Source organism: Eleutherodactylus coqui, chromosome 8, assembly GCF_035609145.1.
Source record: "Eleutherodactylus coqui strain aEleCoq1 chromosome 8, aEleCoq1.hap1, whole genome shotgun sequence".
Classification (NCBI taxonomy): domain Eukaryota; kingdom Metazoa; phylum Chordata; class Amphibia; order Anura; family Eleutherodactylidae; genus Eleutherodactylus; species Eleutherodactylus coqui.
In genome coordinates, this window is record NC_089844.1 from 153,304,114 (window position 1) to 153,331,069 (window position 26,956).

The 26,956-nt window shown below is 47.1% G+C and overlaps 1 protein-coding gene across 1 annotated transcript; it reads right to left on the minus strand.

The window, feature by feature from the left end:
* Nucleotides 1-21,891: 21,891 nt before the first annotated feature.
* Nucleotides 21,892-23,484, minus strand: LOC136577964 (E3 ubiquitin/ISG15 ligase TRIM25-like). The gene has a single exon (XM_066577877.1). The coding sequence runs from the start codon at nucleotides 23,482-23,484 to the stop codon at nucleotides 21,892-21,894; it is 1,593 nt and encodes a 530-aa protein (XP_066433974.1).
* Between the last annotated feature and the right edge of the window lie 3,472 nt (nucleotides 23,485-26,956).

Sequence of the window (26,956 nt, forward strand, 5' to 3'; positions counted from 1 at the left end):
GTTCGTGTAGTATCACAGGTTACGCAGATAGCATGTCTTTGTTTGGAAGCAATATCATCCTTGCAACTGTAGCGAGGTGTGCTACGCCCCACGGACGTAACAGGTATGAGATATTTTGTCAGATGTCAAGATGCACTATATCTACTGCATTTTCCTGATCAAGCCAGTTGGTGATTCTGTCATAGAAGAAAATTAGATTTGTCTGGTATGACTTGTTGGTAATAAACCTATGCTAGCTCCAATCTCATCTAAGTACTTGCATATATGCTGTTTAATAATTTGTTCAAGGATCTTTCTTGGTATAGAAGTCAGGCTCACAGGCCTGTAGTTTCCTGGATCCACCTTCTTCCCTTTTTTTGAAGATAGGGACAACATTTGCCCTTTTCCAATCTTCTGGGACTTCTGTTCTCCAGAAATTTTCAAAGATTATGGCGAGTGGTTCAGCAATTACCTCTGCTGCTTCCTTTAGTATCCCAGAATGCAATTCTTCTGGACCGTGAAAGTTGAATTCATTTAAGTTAGCTATGTGTTCCCTCACCACCTCTCTGCTTATAGATAGCCTGTTACATCTACTTTCTGAGAGAAAACAGATACAAAACAGGAATTTAAAAGTTCAGCCATTTCAACATCATTCTTAACCAATTCACCATTTTCATCTTGTAAGCATCCAATAGCATTTTTGACTTTTCTTTTGCTTTTGACATAACCCCAAAATCCTTTTTTATTGCTATTGGTCTCTGTTGCAGGTCTCAATTCATTATTGGCTTAAACTTTTTTGACACTCGCCCTACAGTTTCTGCAGGCTGCATTAAATTCTTCTTTAGATATTTCCCACTTTTTCCATTTGATAAACATATGTTTCTTCCTTTCTAACATGTCTGTAAGTTCTGTGTTCATGCATCCTGGGTAGAGATGAGCGAACCTACTCGGCCACGCCCCTTTTTCGCCCGAGCACCGCGATTTTTGAGTACTTCCGTACTCGGGTGAAAAGATTCGGGGGGCGCCGTGGGTGAGTGGGGGGTTGCAGCGGGGAGTGGGAGGGAGAGGGAGAGAGAGAGGGCTCCCCCCCTGTTCCCTGCTGCTACCCCCCTGCTCCGCCACGCCTCCCCCGGCACCCCCCGAATCTTTTCACCCGAGTACGGAAGTACTCGAAAATCGCGGTGCTCGATCGAGTAATTACTCGAAACGAGTATATTCGCTCGTCTCTAATCCTGGGCTCTTTAAATGCTTCCCATTTTCCTTCTTTTAGGGAATGTTAATGATTGTGCTTTGAGAATCTCATTCCGCAATATTTCCCAACCTTATTGGACATGTCTGACCTGAAGAACATCCAGCCATTGGATCCCTCCTACCCGCTTTTTAAGTCCACTAAAATCTGCCTTTCTGAAATCCAACCTTGAGGTCTGAGTCTTTTCCCCTTGTTATCCAAAATTACCCCATTTTGTTATCCAAAATTCAAGGATAGCATGATCACTGCCTCCTAAGGTCCCAGCCACCCGTACTTCCTCAACCATTTCCCCCCTGTTGGTAAGAATTAGGTCCAAGATAGCAGATCTCCTATATTCAATAAGGCAGCACACACTACTGATGTCAGGGCTCAAACCTGGGACCTCTCACACTCCAGATATCAGCACTCATTGCTGATCTATTGGGCCTCTCAATCTTTCCATGTTTAGGGTATGTAATAATATCATGAGGAAATATCAAGATGTCATTTAGGTAGAAGATCACTGAAGAATACAGGAGCTCTCGGAAGACATCATTAAAATATTTTTGAAAAACAGCCGATGCATTACACAGGCAGAAAGGCCTAATGGAGTATTTGTAATGTCTATCTTTTTTGTTAAATACAGGATTTTCCACTTATCTCCTTCATTTATTCTGATCAGATTGTATGCCCCATGGAGGTCACGTTTGGTGAAAATTGTAGCCTCTTTTATCCTGTCAAAGGGTTCAGAAATTAAAGGCAAAAGATTCTTATTTTTTTACAGTGACTGCATTAAAGGGGTTGTCCGGCCACACAGGGTAAAAATTTTTATAATGCTGCTGCTTCCCTTTCAGTAAGGATAGTAACACACAGTATACAGGGGCTCAAACCGGCAGGCAGATCAGCTGCAATGTCAGTTTCTCACCTTAGAATCTGATCTTCACTGTAGCTTTCAAAGATGGCGCCTCTGTGCTGCCTTCCCACAATGCTCTGCGCTCTCCCTCTTCTGTGTGCGCGCTCCCGATGGCAGTAAGAGGCATGAAAAGGGCAGGATTTCATGGCCTCCCTCAGCTCACGTCCTAGCCCCGCCCATGACACACCCACCTCTATTGAACTGCTCTACAGTCTCTCCCCGCCCAGGCCCCGCCCCCTGCTGCATACTATACTCAGGGGGGGGGGGGTGGCCATGGGAGACTGCGTTATACACTCATGGTTCAGGATAAAATCCTGGCATGAGTGTAAACAGCAGCACTGTGTATAGTGAATGGAGAGGGGCGGGGGAGAGCCGAGAGAGAACTCTCCTGCAGCCCCCCACTGCAAGGCTACCTACTGCCCCCCCACCCTGCTAAAGTAAAGTAAAACAAAACATTTCCCCACACACACATGCCCTCATAGTGCCCCTCCCACAGCGACCCCCCTCACAATGACTTCCCCCCCCCCCCCCCTCGGCACTTCTGACAGTCTCCTGAGATTACACTAGCACACACACATCACTGCACCCCCCCCCACCCACCCCCGGGATGCCACTTGCACACATCCATCCATCCATCCATCCTCCCCCCTCCTCCCCCCCCCCCCCACGAGAGCCCCTCCACTCATTCTTACCTTGGAAATGAAGAGCCAGCAGCCACGGCTCCCCTGCAGGCAGAACTGAGCTTCCCAGCTGCTGAAGTTCTTCTGCACATGCGCAGAGCTGTGCTGGAGAAGCGCGTCCCCGTCGTCCCGACAAGAAGAGGACAAGAGACTTGTCGGAACCAGGAACCATGGCAACCGAGGAGCAACACAGGGGGGGGGGCAGCCCAAAAGGTAAGTGAATAACTTCTGTTTGCCTAATTTACAATGCACAATGTATATTACAAAGTGCATTGTATTGGGCAAACAGAAGTAATGAGACCTAATGTTTATGGCCGGACAACCCCTTTAAGTTCTATATAGTTGATACATGAGTGCAGAGTGCCACCATTTTTCTTTACGAAGAAAAATCCAGCACCAGCTGGTGAGGAAGATTTCCGGATAAAAGTCCTTTCAAGATTTTCTCTAATGTATTCAGACATAGCTTGAGTCTCAGGCAAGAGGAAGGCTAAAACAGACCTCTGAGTGGTGATACTCTTGGTGTAAGGTCAGTCCTACAGTTTATGCAGTAGATTGGTCTTATCCTCTTTCTTACTGAAGAAATCTGCATAGGAAGCATACTGTGCACGTAGCCTGGAAGGCTCAGGAGGGACTTGAACTCTACTCTAGAGAGAAACTTGCTCAGTGTGCCAATGTTGCCATACAGGGCAGCGCAGGGTCCCGCGGTCAGTGTGCGCCACCCCGGCGTCGGCTCCGGCGTCCTGGAGCCCTGACGTCTGGGCTCTCCCGGCGACGTGGAACGGCTGGTGTGCGGCGGCGTGGGCGTGTCCGCCCGTAGGGCGCCGCCCGCACTCTTCCACCTCTCTTGTGCAGTAGTGGGGGCGCTGGCTCCTCCCACTCTCCGCCCCGGGGCGGAGTCTTTCGTTTAAAAGGCTGGCAGTGACCTGAGCTCACTGCCAGTTATTGGTTCTGTTAGCCTCTAGTCAGGTCTGTTTCAGTCAGTACTAGTTGCTAGTCAGTCTCTTTCTAGTTTGCCTGTGAGCTCCATCTCCAGCCTTGCTTTGCTCCATAAGTTCTGTCGGTATTTCCATCTGCCTTCTCTGTCGGCACTCTGTCCCCCCCTTTAGTTAGTCCCATGTTGTCCAGTCGCCAGGTCCCTAGCCAGGATAGGGACTGCCGTCCAGTTGTCCGCCTGGGGTTAGCCAGGGCTGAGGCAAGTAAGCAGGGACAGTGGGGTGCGGGAAGTACAGGGCACCACACCTGGCGCTCGGGGGGTCAGAGTGCCGTAACAGCCAATTGATGCCTGGCAAATACAAACGGAGCCAAGTTTAAGCAACAACAAGTTTATGGCCCTGGCCAGAACACGCAGAGAAAACTTCTCTATGCAGAATGCCGATTTCCAGATCAAGAGGAACTGTGACATGGGACAGGAGCTCCCAAACCACAAAAGTGAAAGAGATGGGCTCATTCAGGAGTAGCGTAGGTATCTTGTGCTTGACCAAATCCTGGCGGATGAAATTTCTGTGTGAGCCGGAATCCAAGCATGCCTCCATAAAGAACTGGGAGTTGCCAAAGGTCAGAGATGCAGGTAGCAGAAACTTTTTAGAGGACTCAATGTCACTTAGGACAGCCTCTCCTACTGACTCTAGTTGCAGAATTTCCCGGCCTCACTAGATATGTTCAAAAAATGTCCATCACCACCATAATATAAACACAAGTTTTGCGTATTTGTACGCAGGCGTTCTTTAAGTGAAAGCTTAGTTCTTTCCACCTCCATAAGTTCTTCCTCTTTAGGAGGCTAAAATGGTCTAGAGAAATTAGGAGCTAAACAAATTATCTTTTTCTCATGGATTTCACGTAGGTGTTCTTTGAATCAGATATAAATTCTTGAAGCCAAAGAGATGAGATTCTCCAAGGATGAAGGTAGATATCTGCCAGCCAATTCATCATTTATTCTACCACAAAGCCCCTCCCAAAATGCCGCCTGAAGTGCTTGGTCTTTCTATTCTAATTCCATGGCAAAGTACGAAATTGTATGGCGTATTAGCCGTCTGTCATGGACCCCAGCAGCAGACAAGGTTCTTCAAAAATTGTGCGAAAGATGGCCAGATAATCAGCAGTCACAGGACTCTAGCGCTCCCATAATGGTGTGGCAAAAGTCAGGATAATAAGGAAATAATAAACACAATTTTGCTGTGTCCAGTAGGAAACTGTGTGCCCTTGAGTTCAAACAGGATCTGGCATTGGAGACTTTAAATCCTGAGTATTTAGACGGTAAAGTTAACTGAGGCCCAGTGGTAATGACATAAGCAGAGGTGGAAGGCTGAGATGTAGACTGAGTTGTCAGGTGAGCCATTAACTGGTTTGCAAGCTGAGTGGCTATCTTTGTAGCTACTTGTGTAGCCAATTGTATCACAGTACATTGACGCCTCCGCAAGCTAGGGTTTTGACAGGGCTGAGATGGAGGAACGACCCTGGCACACCCCTAGCTTCCGATTGGGTGGCGAGCCAGCAGTGCTCAGAGGGCCGACAACAGCATGGAAGGACTTTTGCTGTGGGATGAAGGATTAGAAGTAGTTTCACTGTTAGGCTTACTAATAATGTAAGCCTAACTGTGAAACGACCCCTCACCCTCCATCCCACAGCGAAAGTTTACCCCCCAACCCCTGCCGACGGCCTCCCCTCTGCGCTCCTGCCTGCAATTCCTGGCCATCCCTACCCTGCGCCCCATCGGCCTATGGTCGGTGCCTGTCTGCATCGGCGGCTCGCTGAGGGCTACTCTGCTCCCCATACTCCTCTCGGTAGCGGTGCCCGTGACAGCTGCTGAAGGCAATGGAGGCAAGAGAGCGGAGTTGCCGTCAGCGGGCGTCTCTACTGAAGCTGGGGACAGCACGTGACAGGCTGTTCCACAACCCTGAGCGCCGCTACTTCAGCGGGCAGGCTGCCGCAGTTCCCAGCCTTACCGCTGACGCGCCCCCAGCCAATCAGAAGCTGGGGGCATTACTATATTTTGACAGAGCTGTATTATGTCGCCACCCCTTAGTTCCGGTGGCGACATAATACAACAGTACCTTGTATCACTCCTCATGGAGATTGAGCATTTTCAAATGCATCCAGGCAGGTTGAAACACTCTGTAGTATGCCTTGATTGTGGACTGCGCGACTCACACGTTTTGATCAAGTGTGGTGTTTGCAAGAACAGCAGGACCCATGGCCTAAGCAAACTGTCAGACAGGTAGATGTGGATCCACATTCACACACACCGATTTGGCTTAGGGCTAACTGAGGTGGCAGCACCTTTAGAACCCCGGTTTTCATGCTTAAATCCTCCAGGTGGGATACTGAATTTGCTGCAGAGTCCCCAGGCGGTTGCACACGGATAGTCCTGGTAATATGGCAGCTGACACTGCATTGGGCCAAGGTGCGGTCCCTGCAGGTATGAACTGGTGTGTGGAGAGTAGAAAGGCTGAAGTCAGGGATGGCGGCACAGATGCACAAACGAGGTCCAGGCTAGTAGGTCAACAAGCAAAACAAGAGTTGAGAAACAAATCCAGGGTCAGAGGATACAGAGATCAGGATCGTCAGGAGTAGCAGAGGTCAAAACCAGAAACACACAAATGGGAGCTTTATCACAACAGTATGGGACCAATTGTTTGGGCATCCTCCATGGGGGAAGGATGCCTAATATAGCAGAGGAGTGGCAGTGATTGGCTGAACGGAGCCAGGGAGCACACTCTGTCCCTTTAAGTAAGGGGGCAGCAGCACGTGCGCCGTAAAGTCAGGAGTATGTGAGCGAGCAGAGACAGCGGAGAAGCTCTCGCCATGCAAGAGGCGTGACAAACATCACCAAAGCCAGTGTCCATCTCCACAGCTAGTGTCCACTCCCACAAGATCATCTCCAGCGCTGTTGTCCAAACTCCTACAGTCGCATCAACACATCCCATGTCTATATTCCTTTCCCCTAGATATGAGACTAGCTGACTCAGTGTCTATCCTTTAGTTTCATCCCTACAGACAGGGTTCCCCCAACACGATCTATACCCTTACAGTAGTGTAGTAATTGCTCTGTGAGCAAACTGGGGGTTTGGGAAATTTTCAGATTGCATTAGGACACCTTTAAAGGAGATGTCCCGCGCCGAAACGGGTTTTTTTTTTTTAAACCCCCCCCCCGTTCGGCGCGAGACAACCCCGATGCAGGGGTTAAAAAAACCACCCGCACAGCGCTTACCTGAATCCCGGCGGTCCGGTGACTTCAATACTTACCGCTGAAGATGGCCGCCGGGATCTTCTACCTTCGTGGACCGCAGCTCTTCTGTGCGGTCCACTGCCGATTCCAGCCTCCTGATTGGCTGGAATCGGCACGTGACGGGGCGGAGCTACACGGAGCCGCTCTCTGGCACGAGCGGCTCCATAGAAGAAAGCAGAAGACCCGGACTGCGCAAGCGCGGCTAATTTGGCCATCGGAGGGCGAAAATTAGTCGGCTCCATGGGAACGAGGACGCTAGCAACGGAGCAGGTAAGTAAAAAACTTTTTATAACTTCTGTATGGCTCATAATTAATGCACAATGTACATTACAAAGTGCATTATTATGGCCATACAGAAGTGTATAGACCCACTTGCTGCCTCGGGACAACCCCTTTAAGTTACTTTTATCTCTAAGACAGCATTTCCTATACAAGTAATAAGAAAAATGCTATCTTTAAGCTCAGTAAATAGATTAGTCACTTGTCTTCTGTATATTTCTTTTAATGTACATGTTAGGGGTTTCAGTGAATGTGTTACGGCACTCTGCCCCCCGAGCGCCAGTTGGGGTGCCCTGATCTCCTGCACCCCACTGTCCCTGCCTACTTGCCTCGGCCCTGGCTAACCCCAGGCGGACAACTGGGCGGCAGTCCCTGCGCTGGCTAGGGACCTGGCGACTACCTGGATGGAACTACTAACAGGGGACAGAGTGCCGACAGGAGAGGCAGGTGTAACAGACCAACAAAACTGCTAGGTGAATCAAGGCTGGAGGTGTAGCTCACAGGCAAACGAAAGGAGACTGACAAGCAACTAGGACAGACTAGAATAGACCTGACTAGAGGCTAGCAGAACCAATAACTGGCAGTGAGTTCAGGTCACTGCCAGCCTTTTAACTAAAAGCCTCCGCCCAGGGGCGGAGAGTGGGAGGAACCGACTCTCCCACTGTTGCATAAGGGAGGTGGATGAGAGCGGGCGGCACCCTACGGGCGGACACGCCCACGCCGCAGCACGCTGGCTGCTCCACGCTGCTGCACGCTGGCTGCTCCACGCCGCCGGGAGATCCCTGACAGCACAGCTCCGGGACGCCGAAGCCGAGCTCGAAGCGGCGCGCGCCGGCCGCGGGACCCAGCGCCGCCCTGCATGGTAACATTACCCCCCCTCTGACGGGGGACCTCCGGGCCCCCGGAAACTCGACCAGGCTTATCTGGAAAACGACGGTGGAACCGCCGTACCAACACGGGAGCATGAACATCACATGCGGCCACCCAGGAATGATCTTCTGGTGGAAAACCCTTCCAGGCCACCAAGTATTGTAGGATTCCTCGACACCGACGAGAGTCCAGTATCTCCTGGACCTCGTATTCGACTTCATCCCGGACCAGGGTGGGCGGAGGGGGACCGGAGGTGGGTATCACCGAAGGGACAAAAGGTTTCAGCAGCGACTTATGGAATACCCTGTGAACCCTCCATGTGGCTGGCAACCCCAGCTCGTAGGCGAGTGGGTTCACCACACGTGTGATGGCAAACGGCCCCACGTAACGTGGCGCCAGCTTCAAGGACGGGACCCGCAATTTGAGATTTTTAGAGGACAGGTATACCTTCTGTCCCACCCTGTAAGGTTCAGACACAGACAGACTCTTCCCACTGCGCAACTGCATACGGGCCCCCGCTGCCTCCAAGTTTCTCTGCACCTCTTTCCATACTCCCCGAAGCGTATCTGTGGCGTCATCCGCTGCCGGACAGAGCGACGGAGTAGGGATTGCTGTAAGGAAGCGAGGATGCTGACCGTATACACTAAAAAATGGAGACACCCCAGTAGAAGAACAAAGGCGGTTGTTTAGTGCAAACTCTGCCAACGGCAGGAACTCTGCCCACTGGTAAGCCTTTTCGCTGGCAAACAACCGTAAATATTGCACTAAGTCTTGGTTCTTCCGCTCAGTCTGACCATTAGTCTGCGGGTGGAACGCTGACGAGAAGGAAAGCGACGTTCCCAGGTTTCTGCAGAAGGCACGCCAAAACTGCGACACAAACTGAACCCCGCGATCAGATACAATATTTTGGGGAACCCCATGTAGGCGAATTATTTCCTTTACAAAAATCGTGGCAAATTCTTTTGCCGAGGGTAGCTTTTTTAACGCCACAAAATGTGCCATCTTTGAGAACCGGTCGACCACCACTAAGATAGTGGTGCACTTCTGGGATTCTGGTAGGTCAGTGATGAAATCTACTGATAAGTGAGACCAGGGACTGGCAGGAACCGGTAGTGGTCTCAGAGGACCCTCCGGAGGACGCCGCCGACTCTTATTGCGAGCACAGACCGAGCAACCCCTCACAAAGTTGCGGATCTCCTGAGACATGCCTGGCCACCAGAAGTATCGGGAGCAAAGCTCCAGGGTCCCCTGGAACCCGGGATGCCCGGCGAGAGCCGACGAGTGGGACTCATCCATGACTCTAGGGCGTAGGGTCTCTGGCACAAACCATCTGCCCTCCGGCACCCCTGACGGAGCGTCCTGCTGAGCATCCTGTAGTTGAGGGACGAAGTTAGACTCTAACACTGCCACCACCACGCCGGGGGCTAAGATATTCTCGGGAGTCATGGTCCCACTGTCTGGTACCCCGAAACTCCGTGACAGGGCGTCCGCCTTCACGTTCTTCTCTCCGGGGATATATGTCACGACGAAGTTAAACCTGGCGAAGAACAACGCCCACCTGGCTTGACGAGCAGTGAGTCTTTTCGCATTGGCGAGATATACCAGATTCTTGTGATCAGTATATACGGTAATTGGGTGTCTAGCACCCTCAAGATGGTGTCGCCACTCTTCCAGAGCCCATTTGATAGCCAACAATTCACGGTTACCCACGTCGTAGTTGCGCTCTGCTGAATTGAACTTTCGCGAAAAGAACGCACATGGGCTATAGCCAGACCTCCCACTGACTTCCTGCGACAATACTGCTCCTGTCCCCACTTCCGACGCGTCTACCTCAATAAAAAAGGGTAGTCGTGCGTCCGGCTGTATTAGCACCGGGGCAGTCGTGAATGCCTTTTTTAGACGGCTAAAGGCCTCCAGGGCTGCAGGCGACCACTTACCCAAGTCAGCCCCCTTCTTAGTCAGGTCGGTCAGAGGTTGAGCAATAACTGAGTAATTTCTAATAAATTTGCGGTAGAAATTTGCAAAACCTAAGAACCGCTGGAGAGCCTTGAGGTTGTCGGGTCTGACCCATTGGGAGATTGCTGCTACTTTATCAGACTCCATCTGAATCTCTGTGGGGGAAATTACATAACCAAGGAAGGATACTTGTTTAGAGCCAAATGTACATTTCTCTAATTTGACAAAAAGTTGATACTCGCGCAAACGGGTCAGGACCAACCTCAGGTGCCGCACATGTGAATCCCAGTCCGGTGAGTACACCAGGATGTCGTCCAGATAAATGACCAGAAATACCCCCAGGAAGTCGTGGAAGACTGCGTTCATAAAACCCTGAAACACAGCGGGGGCATTACAGAGTCCAAAAGGCATGACCAGACATTCAAAATGTCCTAACGGGGTGTTGAACGCTGTCTTCCATTCATCTCCCTCTTTGATGCGAATTAAATTGTAAGCCCCCCTTAAGTCCAGTTTGGAGAACCAGTGAGCCCCTACCACCTGATTCAACAAGTCAGGAATTAGGGGCAAGGAGCACTGGTTCTTCACGGTGATTTTATTCAAGGCCCGATAATCCACACAAGGCCTTAGTGTCCCGTCCTTCTTCTCTACAAAGAAGAGACCTGCCCCGGCAGGGGACCTGGACGGCCGGATATGTCGGTTGGCCAGAGCTTCCGAGACATAGGACTTGAGGGCTTCATGCTCACGACCTGACAGATTGAAAATGGCTCCCTTAGGGATGGGACCGTCGGGAATCAGGTCGATACCACAGTCCCACTCCCTATGAGGGGGCAGAGCCTTAGACAGTCGTTTGGAGAATACATCCTGAAAGTCTGACAAATACTCCGGAATGAGCACCGTATCTGCGGAGCACACAGCTATGGTAGACAGGTGATTGTGACACGATGACCCCCAATGAGTCAATTCCCGGGTGGACCAATCAAATTGGGGGTTGTGCAGTGCCAACCAGGGCATACCAAGCACCACATCAACCGACATTTTTTCCATCACCAAGAAAGACAGTTCTTCCGAGTGGAGGACCCCCACCGTGAACTGTAATCTTGGGGTCCTCCATCGTACCAAGCCTGTAGAGAGAGGGGTAGCATCAATGCTGGTAAAATGAATTGGCGTCTTCAACGCCACAAATTCCGCCATCAGAGAACGGACAAAACCCAGACTTATCAAGTTAGCGGCTGCTCCGGAATCAATAAACGCCCGCCCTGATCGGGAAAAATCCCCGAATCTAACATGACACGGTACCAAAAGTTTAGGAAGTACCTGAAGTCCTAGGCGATCCTCCCTGCAATCGCCTAGGACTCGGAGTTTTCCGCCGGTTCCGGCTGCGGGCGTTGAGACCTCAGTGGGCAGGTTATCACCCGATGTCCAGCTTTCCCGCAGTAGAGGCAGAGACGATGCAACAAACGGGTCCGGCGTCGCTCTTTGGGGTCCAGCGGGTCCACCTCCATTGGCTCGGGCGCAGAGACTGGAAAGGAGAAGGAGGGACCAGGGCCACTGACCTCCCTGACTCTACGGGTCTGCCTGTCCTGCTTCCTAGACCTGAGCCTCCTATCTGCTCTCACCGCTAGCTCCATAGCCTCCCTTAAGGACCCGGGGACGGGATGGGAAATTAACAGGTCTTTAACTGCGTCCGAGAGGCCCTGCAGAAAAACGTCCTTCAGCGCGCTATCGTTCCATGTCGTGTCCCCCGCATAGCGTCTGAAGTTGGAGCAATAATCCTCCACACACGACAACCCCTGCCGCAGCGCCAACAACCGTGAAACCGCCAACCCCGCTCGGTCCGGTTCGTCGAAGATACCCCCGAGTTCCTGAAAAAAGGAGTCCACGGACTGCAGGCAGGAGGAACCCTCGGGGATGGAGAAAGCCCATGTCTGTGCCGAGCCCCGCAGCAGGGACATTATCAGCCCGACCCTCTGAGCCTCCGACCCGGAAGAACGGGGACGCATGCGGAAAAACAGGCGACACGCCTGTCGGAAAACAAAAAACTTGTTCCTCTCCCCAGAAAACACCTCGGGAAGAGGGCACTTGGGTTCGGGGCTGGTTGAGGCGTCCGACCCCTGCGACACCCCCCGCTGCTCCTGGGCCACCATGCGGGCGGATAAATCCTGGATCACAGGCACCAGGGCCTGCAGCTGGTTCGTGAGGGAACTGATCGCCTCCATGACAAAAACGGTTTTAAAGGGCCAGTTATTATGTTACGGCACTCTGCCCCCCGAGCGCCAGTTGGGGTGCCCTGATCTCCTGCACCCCACTGTCCCTGCCTACTTGCCTCGGCCCTGGCTAACCCCAGGCGGACAACTGGGCGGCAGTCCCTGCGCTGGCTAGGGACCTGGCGACTACCTGGATGGAACTACTAACAGGGGACAGAGTGCCGACAGGAGAGGCAGGTGTAACAGACCAACAAAACTGCTAGGTGAATCAAGGCTGGAGGTGTAGCTCACAGGCAAACGAAAGGAGACTGACAAGCAACTAGGACAGACTAGAATAGACCTGACTAGAGGCTAGCAGAACCAATAACTGGCAGTGAGTTCAGGTCACTGCCAGCCTTTTAACTAAAAGCCTCCGCCCAGGGGCGGAGAGTGGGAGGAACCGACTCTCCCACTGTTGCATAAGGGAGGTGGATGAGAGCGGGCGGCACCCTACGGGCGGACACGCCCACGCCGCAGCACGCTGGCTGCTCCACGCTGCTGCACGCTGGCTGCTCCACGCCGCCGGGAGATCCCTGACAGCACAGCTCCGGGACGCCGAAGCCGAGCTCGAAGCGGCGCGCGCCGGCCGCGGGACCCAGCGCCGCCCTGCATGGTAACAGAATGTTATCAGCATTACAGTGATATACCCGGACTCCTACTTGCATAGCCCAATGTACCTCTTTCTTTGTATGTTGTCTATTGTAGACATTGGTTATACAGCAGTTATTATCCGAAGCTCCTGGACATGATGCTCTCTATACACAATAAAGTATCACTAAAGCAATGTTTTACACAAATGTTCTTCTTTTTCATGGTGTCTGGAGCGGAGGATATCCTTCTGTTCATTATGGCATATGACAGATATATTGCCATTTGTAGCCCTTTACACTATAACCAAATCTTAAAGGGGCTGTCCCGCGCCGAAACGGTTTTTTTTTTTTTCAACCCCCCCCCCCCCGTTCGGCGCGAGACAACCCCGATGCAGGGGTTAAAAAAGAACACTGCACAGCGCTTACCTGAATCCCCGCGCTCCGGTGACTTCTTACTTACCTGCTGAAGATGGCCGCCGGGGTCTTCTCCCTCGGTGGACCGCAGGGCTTCTGTGCGGTCCATTGCCGATTCCAGCCTCCTGATTGGCTGGAATCGGCACGTGACGGGGCGGAGCTACACGGAGCCGGCATCCTGCACGAGCGGCCCCATTGAGAAAAGAAGAAGACCCGGACTGCGCAAGCGCGTCTAATTTGGCCATTAGACGCCGAAAATTAGACGGGCTCCATGGAAACGAGGACGCCAGCAACGGAGCAGGTAAGTGAAAAACTTCTTATAACTTCTGTATGGCTCATAATTAATGCACAATGTACATTACAAAGTGCATTAATATGGCCATACAGAAGTGTATAGACCCACTTGCTGCCGCGGGACAACCCCTTTAAACAAGAAAAATTGTATCCTCATAACCATCGCCATCTGGCTATCCAGCGGTCTAAACTCTTTATTATTTACCATGTCAGTCTCAAACATGTCCTTCTGTCAGTCCAACACAATTCAGCAAATCTACTGTGATTCGAAAGCTCTGACGAAGATCGCCTGTTCCGGCACCGAACTCTTTGATATAGTCTTGTATCTGGAATTCCTTATACTTGGTCTTGGGCCATTTTTGTGCAGTTTGACATCTTATGTAAAAATTATCGGTGGTCTGTTAAGAATTAAATCCAAAGATGGAAGGATTAAAGTCTTCTCCACATGCTCATCGCACCTTACTGTCCTACTCCTGTATTATAGCGCTGCAAGCTCTGGATTTTTGATGCCCTCATCAAAACATTCCCGTCTTCTGGGTCATATTTTTACTGCGCTATATTCCACAATTACTCCTATACTAAATCCCCTAATATACAGTCTGCGAAATAAGGATGTCAAGGGGGCTCTGCTGAGATTAGTGAGGGCCCAAAAACACAGAAACATGTAATTCCTGACAAACTCTAAATCAATGCAGATATGTTTTTAACTAAACCTCTTTTGTTCAGTGTAATTGGTTTCCACAGAAAACATGAAGCTAACTCCTGAAGGACCAGACAGTTTTTAGGGATTTTACCCATGTGCTGGTTTTACTGACATATTGCTTTTTCCTCAGCTACCAAAATTATTTTTGCTGCATTTTCTTCCATTTTTCAGTTTTATTGGGGGTAAAAAGCTAAAAAAAAGATTTTTTAAATTTATAGTTTATTTTTAAAATCTGTATATGTGTATGTATATATATGTATGTATATATATATATATATATATATATATATATATATATATATATATATACACTGCTAGTCTTTTTGTAGAATAAATCTACAATTTATTAGTTAAGCCTTGTCCGTTTTAAAACAAATCATAACTCCAAATATTGTGTTCTTAATTCATGTTTGTGTTCCAGTTTAACAGTAACAAGTCTGTGGTGGCAGCGTGACTATAGAGCGCTGGAGTCCGTTAGGACAGAGCATGTGGTGATTTCTGCTTTCGGTCTGCATGTGGCAGGATCCCGTGAGAGCTGGTTACAGATCCACTTGTATTCTAACGACAGCAAACTCGCTAGAGTGGTCGATTGAGGCTCTGCCAAGACGTGGTTATAGCAGCGAGGCGCTCAAAGTAGTTGATACGTGAGTAATCGGGGACAGAGGCGGGATCGATAGGTATCGCCCCTCTCTCTCTGTGACACCCCCCAAAAAAGTGTCAGGTTTGCAGCAAGCATGGGAGGAAGAAGGATACCCGATTTTATTGCCCAATATACCCATCCCAACCAGGCCTCTGTAATTGAGATCCATGTTTCGAGACATACCACACAGTTTTACATTATCACTTTTATCTAAGATTTAGCGAATGCCAAAAAGAGCGGGGAGGTTCTTTTTTAGGGAGTCAGTTTTTTTTTTGCACAAGTGTGGGTGTTTCCTCCATTAGGCCTAGGCTTGTGTCCTATAAGTAGATTGGGGTTACAATGGGGATATTGCTGAACACAAAATTAGTGCTATAAAATTTGTGGTGTGTCTGCCCAGTTTTCTTTGTTTCAAACAAAAAAACCTCATGAAAGTGACATTCATGGGAAAAAAAAATGTTATTTATTTTTCACTAGCTTTAGAATAATTTTTGCAAAACAGTGTGGGGTCAAAATACTCACTACACACCAAGATGAATTCGTTAAGGGGTGTAGTTTTGGGGGGGGGGGTGAAAGGGCGTTCTATCATTTTGGCAGCTTGATGTCTTTACAACTAAGCAATGGGGCTTGGAATTTATTTGGTTGTGCCCTAAAAGCCAAAGGGTGTTCTCTCCATTGCAGGCCTAGCCATGTGTCCAGTAAGCAGATTGGGGCCACAAAGGGTATGTTTCTGAACACATGACAAACAGGGTAATCTATTTGGGGTGCATATCTTCATTCATATATGTGCTTTACAAAAAAAAGTGTTTTTAAAATGACGCAATTACCAAAAAAATGAAAATCATATTTTCTTCCTTCTGCTTTGCTTAGATTCATTCAAAAACTGTGAGGTCAAAATACACAGTACGCCCCTAGATGAATTCGTTAAGGGGTCTAGTTTTTAAAATGTACTCATTTGTGGGGGTTCTCTATTGTTTTGGCAGCTCAAGGGCTTGACAACTGGGCAATGGGGCCTAAATCACCTTCAAGCAAAAATGTCTGTTCTGAAAGCCACCGGCTACTCCTTTCGGTTTGGGCCCTGTTGTGCATACGGACATAAGAGTAGGGCCACAATTGATATGTTTCTGAACACGGGACAAACTGCGGTATCCATTTTGGGGTACAAATCCTCATTTTCATGTGCACTATAGAATAAAAACAACTGTCTTTAAAATAACATATTTGCAAATATATGAAATGTTATTTTTTTCCTCTAAATTGCATAAAATCCTGAAAATAAAACCTGTGGGGTCAAAATGCTCATGACACCCCTCAACGAGTACATTAAGGGGTGTATTTTTTTGAAATAGAGTCATTTGTGGGGGTATCTAACATTCTGACACCTATGAGCCTTTTCAGTCTTGCCTTGGTGTAGGCAAACAAAATGTTCCTCAAAATTTTAATAATGTTAAATTTGTACGTCTCCTAAGTGGTTAAAAAAACTAAAGTTTCTCAAATTACTTCCAGAATAAAGTAAAGAGATGGAAATGTATATCTTATCATCAAAAGTTTGTAGAGTATGTTCGTGCTGTAACATCGTTTTTTTTAGCCCTTAAAAGGTATCCTATCTACAAGATTACTTGGTTTCTCTCACTGAGAACAATCATACTGTGCATATTTGACATATTGCAGCTGAAAATGTGAAAAAATGACCACTTTATTCAAAATGTACCCAATTTTGGCGCTTTTAACAAATATACACAAATTCCTTGGTCTATTTTCACCACCTAAATAAAGTACAATGTGTTTTGAAAAAACAATGTCAGAATTACTTGGATATGCAAAATCTTTATGGAGTTATCCAATCCAATGTCGGGCCTGCCCCGACATCATGATTTCCCTCCACAGCTCCGATGTCGGGGCAGGCCCAACACTGCAGTGCAGGAGTGTATCTGCACCTGATCGTCAGACACATCGGATGCAGATGCACTCCTGCACTGATCCTCAACAAGGACCCTTGAGAAGGCAGAAAGGGTTTTTAACCCTTTCTGCCTTCTCCTTTACACATTACATAGCGCTTAATTAGCGCTATGTAATGCAGGAGATTCCGCCCGGCGATCATGTGATCGCCGGTATTACCAGACCCCCAGCGGTCACATGAACGCCGAGCCGGGAACCTGCACTGTGGGGTGACCTGCTTACCTGTCCGGCGTCTTCCACATTCTCCCTTCAGCCTCCCAGCCCGGCGATCATGTGACCGCTGGGTGTCACCTGACCCCAGCGGTCACATGATCGCCGAGCCGGGAGGCAGAAGGGAGAATGCGGAAGACGCCGGACAGGTAAGAAGGTCCCTCCTTCTTGCAGTGAGCACCTGCATCCTCCTGAACTCTGTCAGTTCAGGAGGGTGCAGGGGAAATATATTTTTCTCATCCATTCTCCCCAGCTCCGATTTATTTGGAGCTGGGGAGAATGGATGAGAAAAAATAAATGGATTGGAAAGGGTTAAAGTGACACATGTCAGGTTTCCAATATTTGACCTGGACATTAAAGCGCAAATAGTCCGGGTCACTAAGGGGTTAAGCACATCAATCCTTCAGACAGTTTTTACAGTTCATAAAGCGAGGATCAGCAGTGTAAAAAAAAAATCCAGCTTACAATGAATTGTTCTTTTTAACATAAGTCCTTGTATTTGTAATTCTGCCTCCAGATACGTTGGTAATATTCCTAGCTTATGTGCTCTTTTAAGGCTTCATTTTCTCACGTTTCATCACTGATAAGAAATTCTCTATGAAATGCTTCTTAATGTGAACAAGGCATAACCTGACTATGATTCACTATGAAATGCTTATTGTATTATGATTGGATGGTGACGGGACGAGGCGAGGTCGTCAGCAGCTTCTCACAGTACCAAGCTTACTATATAGGGTGTACTTAATAAATGTACTTCAGAAGAAGAGAAGCTTGAAACCATCTTTTCTATTTCTTCTCCGATGCATCGTATATACAATTAGGCATATCTGGTTATCACCTAAGGCCGCCTGCACACGAGCCGATCGGACCCCACATGAGGAATCTCACAGCGGGAACTGGCCCGGTGCATGGCAGGCAACCCCAGCGTACCTCTCCGGTGTCTTCTCTTCTCTGCTGCGGGTGTGCTGGCGCACATGCACAATAGAGATGTTGCAGCACCGTCGCTATGGCGATGACGCGGCTCCCGCGATCATTCTGCAATGATGATTGCACAATGACTGCGGGATGGACAGCTTCCTTGACTTCAATGGGAGCCGGCCATGCATAGCCCGCACAAAATTGAAGCATGCCGTGATTTGTACCCTGCGAACTTAACATCGCAATCGATTTCCGCTTATGGGCAGGAAATCGTGTATTGACATAGCATGCTATGGGCTGGATTTGCTGCAGAATCCTGAGGCAGACGCCGCCTCTGGATTCTGCAATACAAATCTGCCCGTGTGCAGGAGGCCTAAATGAGGCGATTACTGTGACAGGCCTCTTCACACTGCTGATCAAAAGGGTCCCAAATAGGCTAAGAGGACTTGGTTCCATTTAGTTACATAAGCTATATAAATAATAATAAGCTTGAGGATGATAAAATATGACTCATAGTCGATTAAACTTTTTGTAGTTAGGGTCAAGATTTTGGGAAAGTCAGTTCTTCCACACTTTTCTTCAACAAGTCTACTGCTAAGGTAGAAGTTTGAGAAACTGAATTGTTGGAGAAGTCACAAGAAGATGCTACACTGCAAGTCATTGAGCTCATATTACTGGGAATTTAGATGGCATACCTGTATATCAATATCATGCATCACAGTAAAAGACCCTTTAAGATGGGGCAATGATCGGCCAAAGGAACAATTGTATGAACGTTTGATCTGATCATCCCCCAGTGTAAATACGCCTAGTGATTAAACATCAGATGATAAAACCCTTGTTTGTCCTTAATTGTATCTTTTATGTGGGCATACAAATTATCATTCGGTGGCGATGCATCCTCTCAGGTGGGCAGGGATGTGCCGCTGACAATCCTGCAAGCTGGCTTATAAGAATGACAGCCAGAATGATCATACATATGAAGCGGCGCACTCTAATTACGGCATGTAAATGTAAAGCTACCAAGCACCGAATGACATGCTGTATAATCGATCGGCACTCACTACTCTGCCGGTGTGGCTGAACTTTACTTGTCATTATGTGGCAATGATTAACTTCTTCAGGTGAAAACAGAATAAATACAGAAGCGCTGCTTAAGCAGGTAAGGCAGAGGGTGATAACAGTTTAATATTAACAGTAAACTGAACACAGAAGTATAACTTTACAATAAACCAATTATTTGTTACAGTCCAAAGTACATCAACTAGTCATAAAGCAGAGGAATATGGAACTGGAATTAAAGCAAATCCCTGTTTCCTCCTTCAGAACTCGTCCCAACATAGAACTTTATAATCATCTACTAAGAAAGATACCTAGCAATCTCTAGACATCAGTTTTCTGGTGTACAAAATGGCAATTTTAGTGCATGAACCAAAACTGAGAATTTTCGCAGGTTTACACCAGGCTTCAACACTTTTCCCAAAAGTGGGCAAGGCCTAGCATTAGGTGATGTAGCCATGCAGGCCAACCTCATTTACTGGAATGTACGCAGTAAACTGGCGCTCACTATAGCAGAAACCCGGCGTAGGTTTCAGTCTAACGCACAGAGGTGCCTTCAGACATGACAAATGCATTAAGAGACGTGCTTCTTAAAGGGGTTCTCTGGGCAAATTACTATTGATGATCGATTCTTAAAATAGGTCACCAATAGTTAACCGCTGGGGACCCGCCAAGTTAATCACCCAGCCCAATGTCAGGGGTCAGAGGTGGAAGAGTCACAGAGGGCATTAGTCCCATTGAAACTAATGGGAGCTGAAGCCTCTTATTACACTTCCAGCTCTGACATCGAGGTCGGATGCAGAAGTGTAATAGGCAGCAGCGCTACCATTGATCTCAATGGGAGAGAAGCCTTCTATGATGTTTCTACCTCTGACCCAGATCACGAACTCCGGCCCGCTACACTTACAGTGGGCCAGGCGATTAGCTAGAAGGTTCCGCTTGTTCTTAGGGCCCCTCTTTATTCTTCCAAGATGGCTGTAACAATTGTTAAGACTACCTGATGCACAGTGAGCAGTGATAATGTATCAGTAGTCTAAGACATTACACACTATTCTGATTGAGCAGTGCTGGCCAATCAGGAAACAGCATGCACTGACTGACTAAGTGCCACGGCCCTGTTAGAAGAACGAAAAGAGGCCCAGGAAGAAGTGGATTGTCAGCAGTACGAGGACAAAGGACGCACCAAGTAGTATAACTGTCTTCCTCCCAGTCCCTGGACAAATTTTGTCTCTCTCAGTCCCTGGACATATTACGGCGGCGCACAAGCATAATCATGTAAGCCGCCGCGTCATTAAAGAATGCCACGTAATCGGTGATGCGTTCCAAAAGAAGTTTTTTACTTCATACGTGTTAAAGCACGAGTACATCATGTGCCCATGGTTACTAAAGAACCATGGGATGTGTTGCTAAGCAGGTGTCGGCAGTCACATGACATAGCAAAGTCACGTGACTGTCGCGTCTCCCAGTTTTAGCTCCGAGACGGACTTCTGAACATTAGTATAACGCCTCACAATAATACCGCGGCTTATGGATTTCATGAATACAAACCCCAAACCATGCATACAAAGGCCAAATTGATCAAATGCATAACAATACACCATATATTATGCCCATTACTGAGAAATACACAGCCCAATGTCAATTAACACTATATACATCTAATAAAAACTCATCAATTACATAAAACAAATTAGAAACAATAAATACAATATGATAATCTATAAAATTCATTAAATATTTAAAAGCCGATACACAACAAATATATATCACATTTCATTACGTACATCAAATATCAACCTCAAACATATATACTTTGTTTGAGCTAAAAGGAAAAAAGTATTAATATTTAAAAAAGTTCCAATGAGGGAACTTTAATACATTAAATATAGAAACATACGCAGGTTTTGTATACTCCTTATAATTTTTCTAGGACCTCATTGAACCTACTTGGCACCCTTGAGAAAGGGGGGGCTGTCTTGTTTGTTTGTGTATTTATTTTTGTTATATTCAGTTAATAAATAGTCTTATACGTCATTGCCTTGGGCTGTTCCGGATACCATCATTGGGTATTAATACCCTTTATGAGCTTCCTTTTCACCTTTGGCGGTCTTAACGGAGAAGGGCCACATATAAGTAAGTGAATATTCATTTTTCGCTTTATCCCCATTACTTTCCCCACAAGGAGCCCGGTTTCCTTGTTCATTTGCTGTTTCGATAAAGAATTAGTATGTGAAATAAAAACATTTTCCCTTATATTATAAGGAGAGAAGTTGTCTAAACGTGTCAGTCTAACCCAAAGGTATGTTTACATCTGCGTCTAAGGCTTCCTTTGGAGCCTCTGGCATAGATCTGGCACAAAACAGCACAACGTTCTATGCTGTTTTGTCTGAGAAGATCCTAGGCGGCATACATAGTGAATGGGGTTTATTTGGCACTGTTTGCGTCCGTTATATGCCGGATCTGGGGCTTCTGGTTTTTCTATTGTTTGACTCCTATGACAGAACCAAACAACAGAAAACTTAACAGAAATATGAATGAGGCCAAATCTATTTTACCAATGAAAATGCTAAGCTCAGTTTTACCACTACTGCGTGCACCACGCAACTTTGTAATCTACGCCTTTGAAATAATGGTTAGATTTTCCAATTCTAAAATTCACAAAAGAACTGCAACCCGGGCCCTATCTCTAAAGTAATAAAAGATAATCTACTGCAATTAGTTCACTTTTCTATCACTATGCTGGGGGGTTGATCTTGATCCAGCTATCAACTACATAAAAGGCAGCATGAAGAGGCTCTGTGAACCTGGCTGCAATGGTGTGCAGGTGTTCAACTGGTGAGCAAAGTCTGTAGAACGACAGCCGTCCAGCTTCGTAATCTAAAAACACTCCGACGGCGTATATGGTGGAATCACGAGATGCAATCTGTTTACAATCTGAGTTGTGACATACTTCAACTTGGTCGTGACCCCAGATCAAGCACCAAGACTTCTTGTTGTATCCTAAAAAAGCCTTTAAACCGGATCTCTCTATGGTGGCATAGGCCACGCCAATGGCTTTTACTCCACTTCTGCTGGTCCGAACTTCCCAAAAGTGTTTTCCAGAATTAAAAGATTTGGCACTAAGAACCTGACTGGTTTTAAACTGCTCTGGCCTGGGTTCATGGAAAAGCTTTTCCTTGGAGTATTTTACAGTTTTATGGTCAGCTGAGACTGTAAGATAATTACTGGCCGTGGCTTCATTTAGTAAGATATTGACTTTGTACTTTAAATGCACCAATTTACTAGACAGCAAGAGCGGTAGGCGGTCTGAAACACCTTCTATGCTCTTCTGTGAGATTAAGGAAATCAGTAACTTGTCCATGTCCTGGGCTGGAGAAGTCAATTTGTGGTCTACATTGGGTTCTGATGCAAACCTCTTTTCATAAATGGCGCTGCTTACTTTGTCCCGCAATACAAAGAGTGGATCCCTTTTGTTGCACGCAGTTTGAACACGTCTTAAGTCCTCAGACAGCTCGGCTGCTCTATTTTCTACATAGGAAATTTTGTCTGATATTTGCTTTGAGACGTCTCCCAAATGTCGTCCAACCTCATTCACCACATTGACATGAGCGTCTATGATGCACTCACGGAAACTTCTGTGCATTGCTTCTACGTTTCTTTTAAGTCTTACTACTTTTTTTGTGTTTTGTTTGAGAATGCTGCGCAAAGCATCTGCTCTTCCCTTAAAGCCCTTCCGCTGTAGTTTTAGGCTTTCGAGAACCTTTTTTAATTGCTCTTTTTTAATCAGAGAGGCTTTTTCCAGAAGCTCGATCTGATGGCCTTGGTGTTCGCCAAGCATGTAGCAGGATTTACAAATGCATACCTGGTCCGTTACGCAAAAATACTTGAGAAATTCGTTGTGGATGCGGCATTTTTTGCTCTGCAGCGATGTTATGGGGTCAACTAAAACATGCTCTTTACTTTTGCAGTGGACCTCCAGGTGGTTCTTACAGAAAGAAGCTTCACAATGCAGACATGTCCTTACAGCGGAGCCAGGGAACTGAATACAATAGGTACAAGGCACCTTCTTGGTGCTATGGCCGTCCTGCAAGGATTTATAGTACTCTGCTATATTCCCCAGGTTAAAGTTGACCCGATGTAAATCTTCAGGTGTGCATGTTCTTCTACATTCAGGACAAGACTCATTTCTATACTTGGTCTGCTGCTTAATCACCTCCTGAATACAGACCCTGCAGAAGGTATGTCCGCAGCCTAACATTACAGGGCAGGTGTAAATGTCCAAACACACCGAGCATGACAGCTCAGACTTCAGTGTTTTGACAGCCATCACTACAAGCTGCAAAACTAAACTCTTCCTCTTAGTGGTTTCTCGTGAAGATCAACGATGTCCAGTGTCAAAACGTAAGTTCTGGCATCTGTTCTGAAGAGAGTAAATGTGAAATAAAGTCAGTATGAGAACTTACAGAGGACCTTATACTAAAATCCCTTCAGTCTGGCATCAACAAGAATTGATTGAGGTTTAGTTATCAGAAGTATGGATTATCTGGTGCCTATAGAAAACCATATAACGCACCGAAGAGGGTAAAGAACCTTCATAATGGAAGCTGTAAAATGTTAACGCACAGTGGAGCAGATTTAGTAATGTGCCCGGATTCTGTCTTCCATGCACTGTACCACATCATGACGTGTTGTAGACACTTAGGCCCGGCTGAAGCTTTCCATAGCATTGCCATGGAAAGCGCCGGCCTTGTGTCCACGAGCGGAGAATCATTGCGATTCTCTGCTCGCAGCGGGAGATTCGTCTGCGGCTTCTGTTCCCGGGCGGCGGCTGTTCTAAGATACCGCAACGCCCGTGGACAGGGGGCCTTACAGAACTTTACACGAAAACATAACCTTACACAAGTCAAGAGATGTGCCAGATGTATCATCCAGCAGAGTCACTGGGATAAATCTAGCTCAGTTTAACTCAAAGAGCTTAAACAGATGGACGTGTTTTTGTCTTGTTTTGCAACCGTGAAAATCACAGCCGCAAAACGTGATGAAGCGAAACTGTTGATTTAAATGGTTTCATTTTGACTAGTGGGATTCTTGTGCATTAATACTACGTGCGAGAATAGATAGGGCAGGACCTCTCCCTGTTTTTTTTGTTTTTTTTTACCCGTGTGCAAAATTTGAACTTACGGAGCCAAAAAAAATATTAAAGGGGTTGTCCCGCGCCGAAACAGTTTTTTTTTTTTTTCAACAGCCCCCCCGTTCGGCGCGAGACAACCCCGATGCAGGGGTTAAACAAGAACACCGGACAGTGCTTACCTGAATCCCCGCGCTCCGGTGACTTCTTACTTACCCGGTGAAGATGGATCTTCTCCCTCGGTGGACCGCAGGGCTTCTGTGCGGTCCATTGCCGACTCCAGCCTCCTGATTGGCTGGAATCGGCACGTGACAGGGCGGAGCTACACGGAGCCCCATTGAGAAAAGAAGAAGACCCGGACTGCGCAAGCACGTCTAATTTGGCGATTAGACGCTGAAAATTAGACGGCTCCATGGAAACGAGGACGCTAGCAACGGAACAGGTAAGTGAAAAATTTCTGATAACTTCTGTATGGCTCATAATTAATGCACAATGTACATTACAAAGTGCATTAATATGGCCATACAGAAGTGTATAGACCCACTTTGTTTCGCGGGACAACCCCTTTAACTAGTTCATGTGCAAATAAGCTTCGTAGCAGCGAGAGTATTTTTGCATTTAAATGCCCTGATTGATTTTCAGAGGTCCCGAACGGTGGCTCACGAGATCACAGGGTGCCGTCCGTTTGCCATGGCAGCCAGGGGCCTTCTGAAAGCCCCCAGGACTGCCACTGCTGAGTGCCTATCAAGCCATGCCTGTGGCGTGGCTTTATAGATTGCCTGTCAGATCGCTGTATAATGTATATAATGTACTGCAGAAGTGATCAAACCATCGCAAGTTCTTGTCACCTATGGGAACTAAAGGAAATAAAGCATCAGTTAGAAAAAAGTTTTATAAACTATTAAGAAAAATAAAATGTAGTAAAAGTTTTTAAAAAAACAACATTTTGCCATATTTATAATAAAAGAATCTAAATAATAAAAGAAAAAAACATATTTGGTGTTGCTGCATCCATAAAAGTCTGATCCATCAAAGTAACGCATTACTTACCCCGCACGGGGAATGTCGTCAGAAAAAAATAAGCAGCGCCAGGACTGCCCTTTTTTGGTCACCCCCGTCTCCAAAAAACAATGCAATAAAAAGCGATCAAAAAGTCATCTGTACTCCAAAATATAAACTACTTGACGTCCCATAAAAAAATTAGCCCTTGCACAATTTTGTCGACAGAAAAATAAAAAAGGCATGGCGGTCAGAGGATGGCGGCAGAAAATCATTTCATTTTTTCCAAAGATATTTTATAGTTTAAAAGCGGTACAGTAAAAAAAACTGTTTGGCATCGTAGTAATCGTACGGACTCATGGAATAAAGTTATCAGGTCATTTTCCCCATAGTGTGGACACCATAGAAACAAGAAAGGCCGTCGAAGGGGAAGAACTTCCCCTCGTTCAGGCACAACTATGCTCCATGCCGGCGAGGATAGTTGCGCCTACGCTCGACTTAAACTGCCCCTAAGGGGTTAAATTCAAAAGGATCTTGTACATACCGTAGGTAGTGAATATGCATGATATATGCATAATCATTGCGTATTTAAGCATGAAATCAATGGGACCTTCTCGTCTTTTTTTGCACATGTGAAAAGTGCAATGAACTCGTGTGCAAAAATATGCAATTCTCAGTGAAGACGCAGTTCTGGTCCGTGAAAATACTGCATATTTCAAAGGCCAAAACGGCATACGCCCGAGTGAATGAGGCCTTAATTTGTAGATAGGATTAGGACTTAAACAGACGGGCGCATGCACAAGTACGCTCGCCGCAAGAAAGCCTCTTTGTGCGTTAACCAGTGAAAAGTTCTTTTTTCCTATGGTTTAAATTTTACGCTATTGTGTGGGTAAATTAAAAAAAAGCAGACAGATGGGTCGGGCCCTATCTTTTCTCACAGGTATAAAAATTACGTGTGAGAAATCAATGGTTTGGTTTCATCACATTTTGTGGGCGTGAGTTGAAAATAACGCCCGCAAAATGTGACAAAATCACGGTCGTGTGTTGAAGGCCATCGTTACACACCTGGAATTCCACAGTATTTACGGTGCAAGCCATGAGGAGGTTTCTAAAATGTCCTTTGAATGATGCGAAAATTCTCCACAATGAGCGAGCAGCACTACTGTAAAATGCTGCTGATTCTCAGGCCGAATGCACACGTCCGGGTCGGATTCCACAGCGGGATCTGACCTGGTGCCCGGTGACCCCTGCGTCCCTGTCCGCAGTCGTCTTTTCTGTATCACGGATGTGCTGGCCGGCGCACATGTAGAAAATCCAGTGCTGTCACTAGGCGATGACGCGGATTCCGTGGCTGCAGATCGGACGGCTTCCAATGGAATCCATCTGAGAATAGAGAATGCTGCGATTTCCCTTCCGTGAGCGGATGATCACAATTGATTTCCGCTTGTAGACATGGAATATGGGCAGCATTTTGTGCAGAATCCACAGGTGGACCCCTGATCGGGATTCCGTGTGCATTGGGCCTACATCTGCAGGACGCCTATTTATGCTGTGGGTTTATGTATAGGATTTGCACGAGCATATGCATATTTACAAGTGATTTGACCATCTGGCATTGCGCAATACGCAGCGAATAGAACACATTGAATTTAATGGGTTCGTTCACATGCGC

What these genes read in the sequence shown, in the direction of transcription:
- LOC136577964 (XM_066577877.1), bottom strand. Translation starts at nt 23,484, where the DNA reads ATGGCTGTCAAAACACTGAAGTCTGAGCTGTCATGCTCGGTGTGTTTG.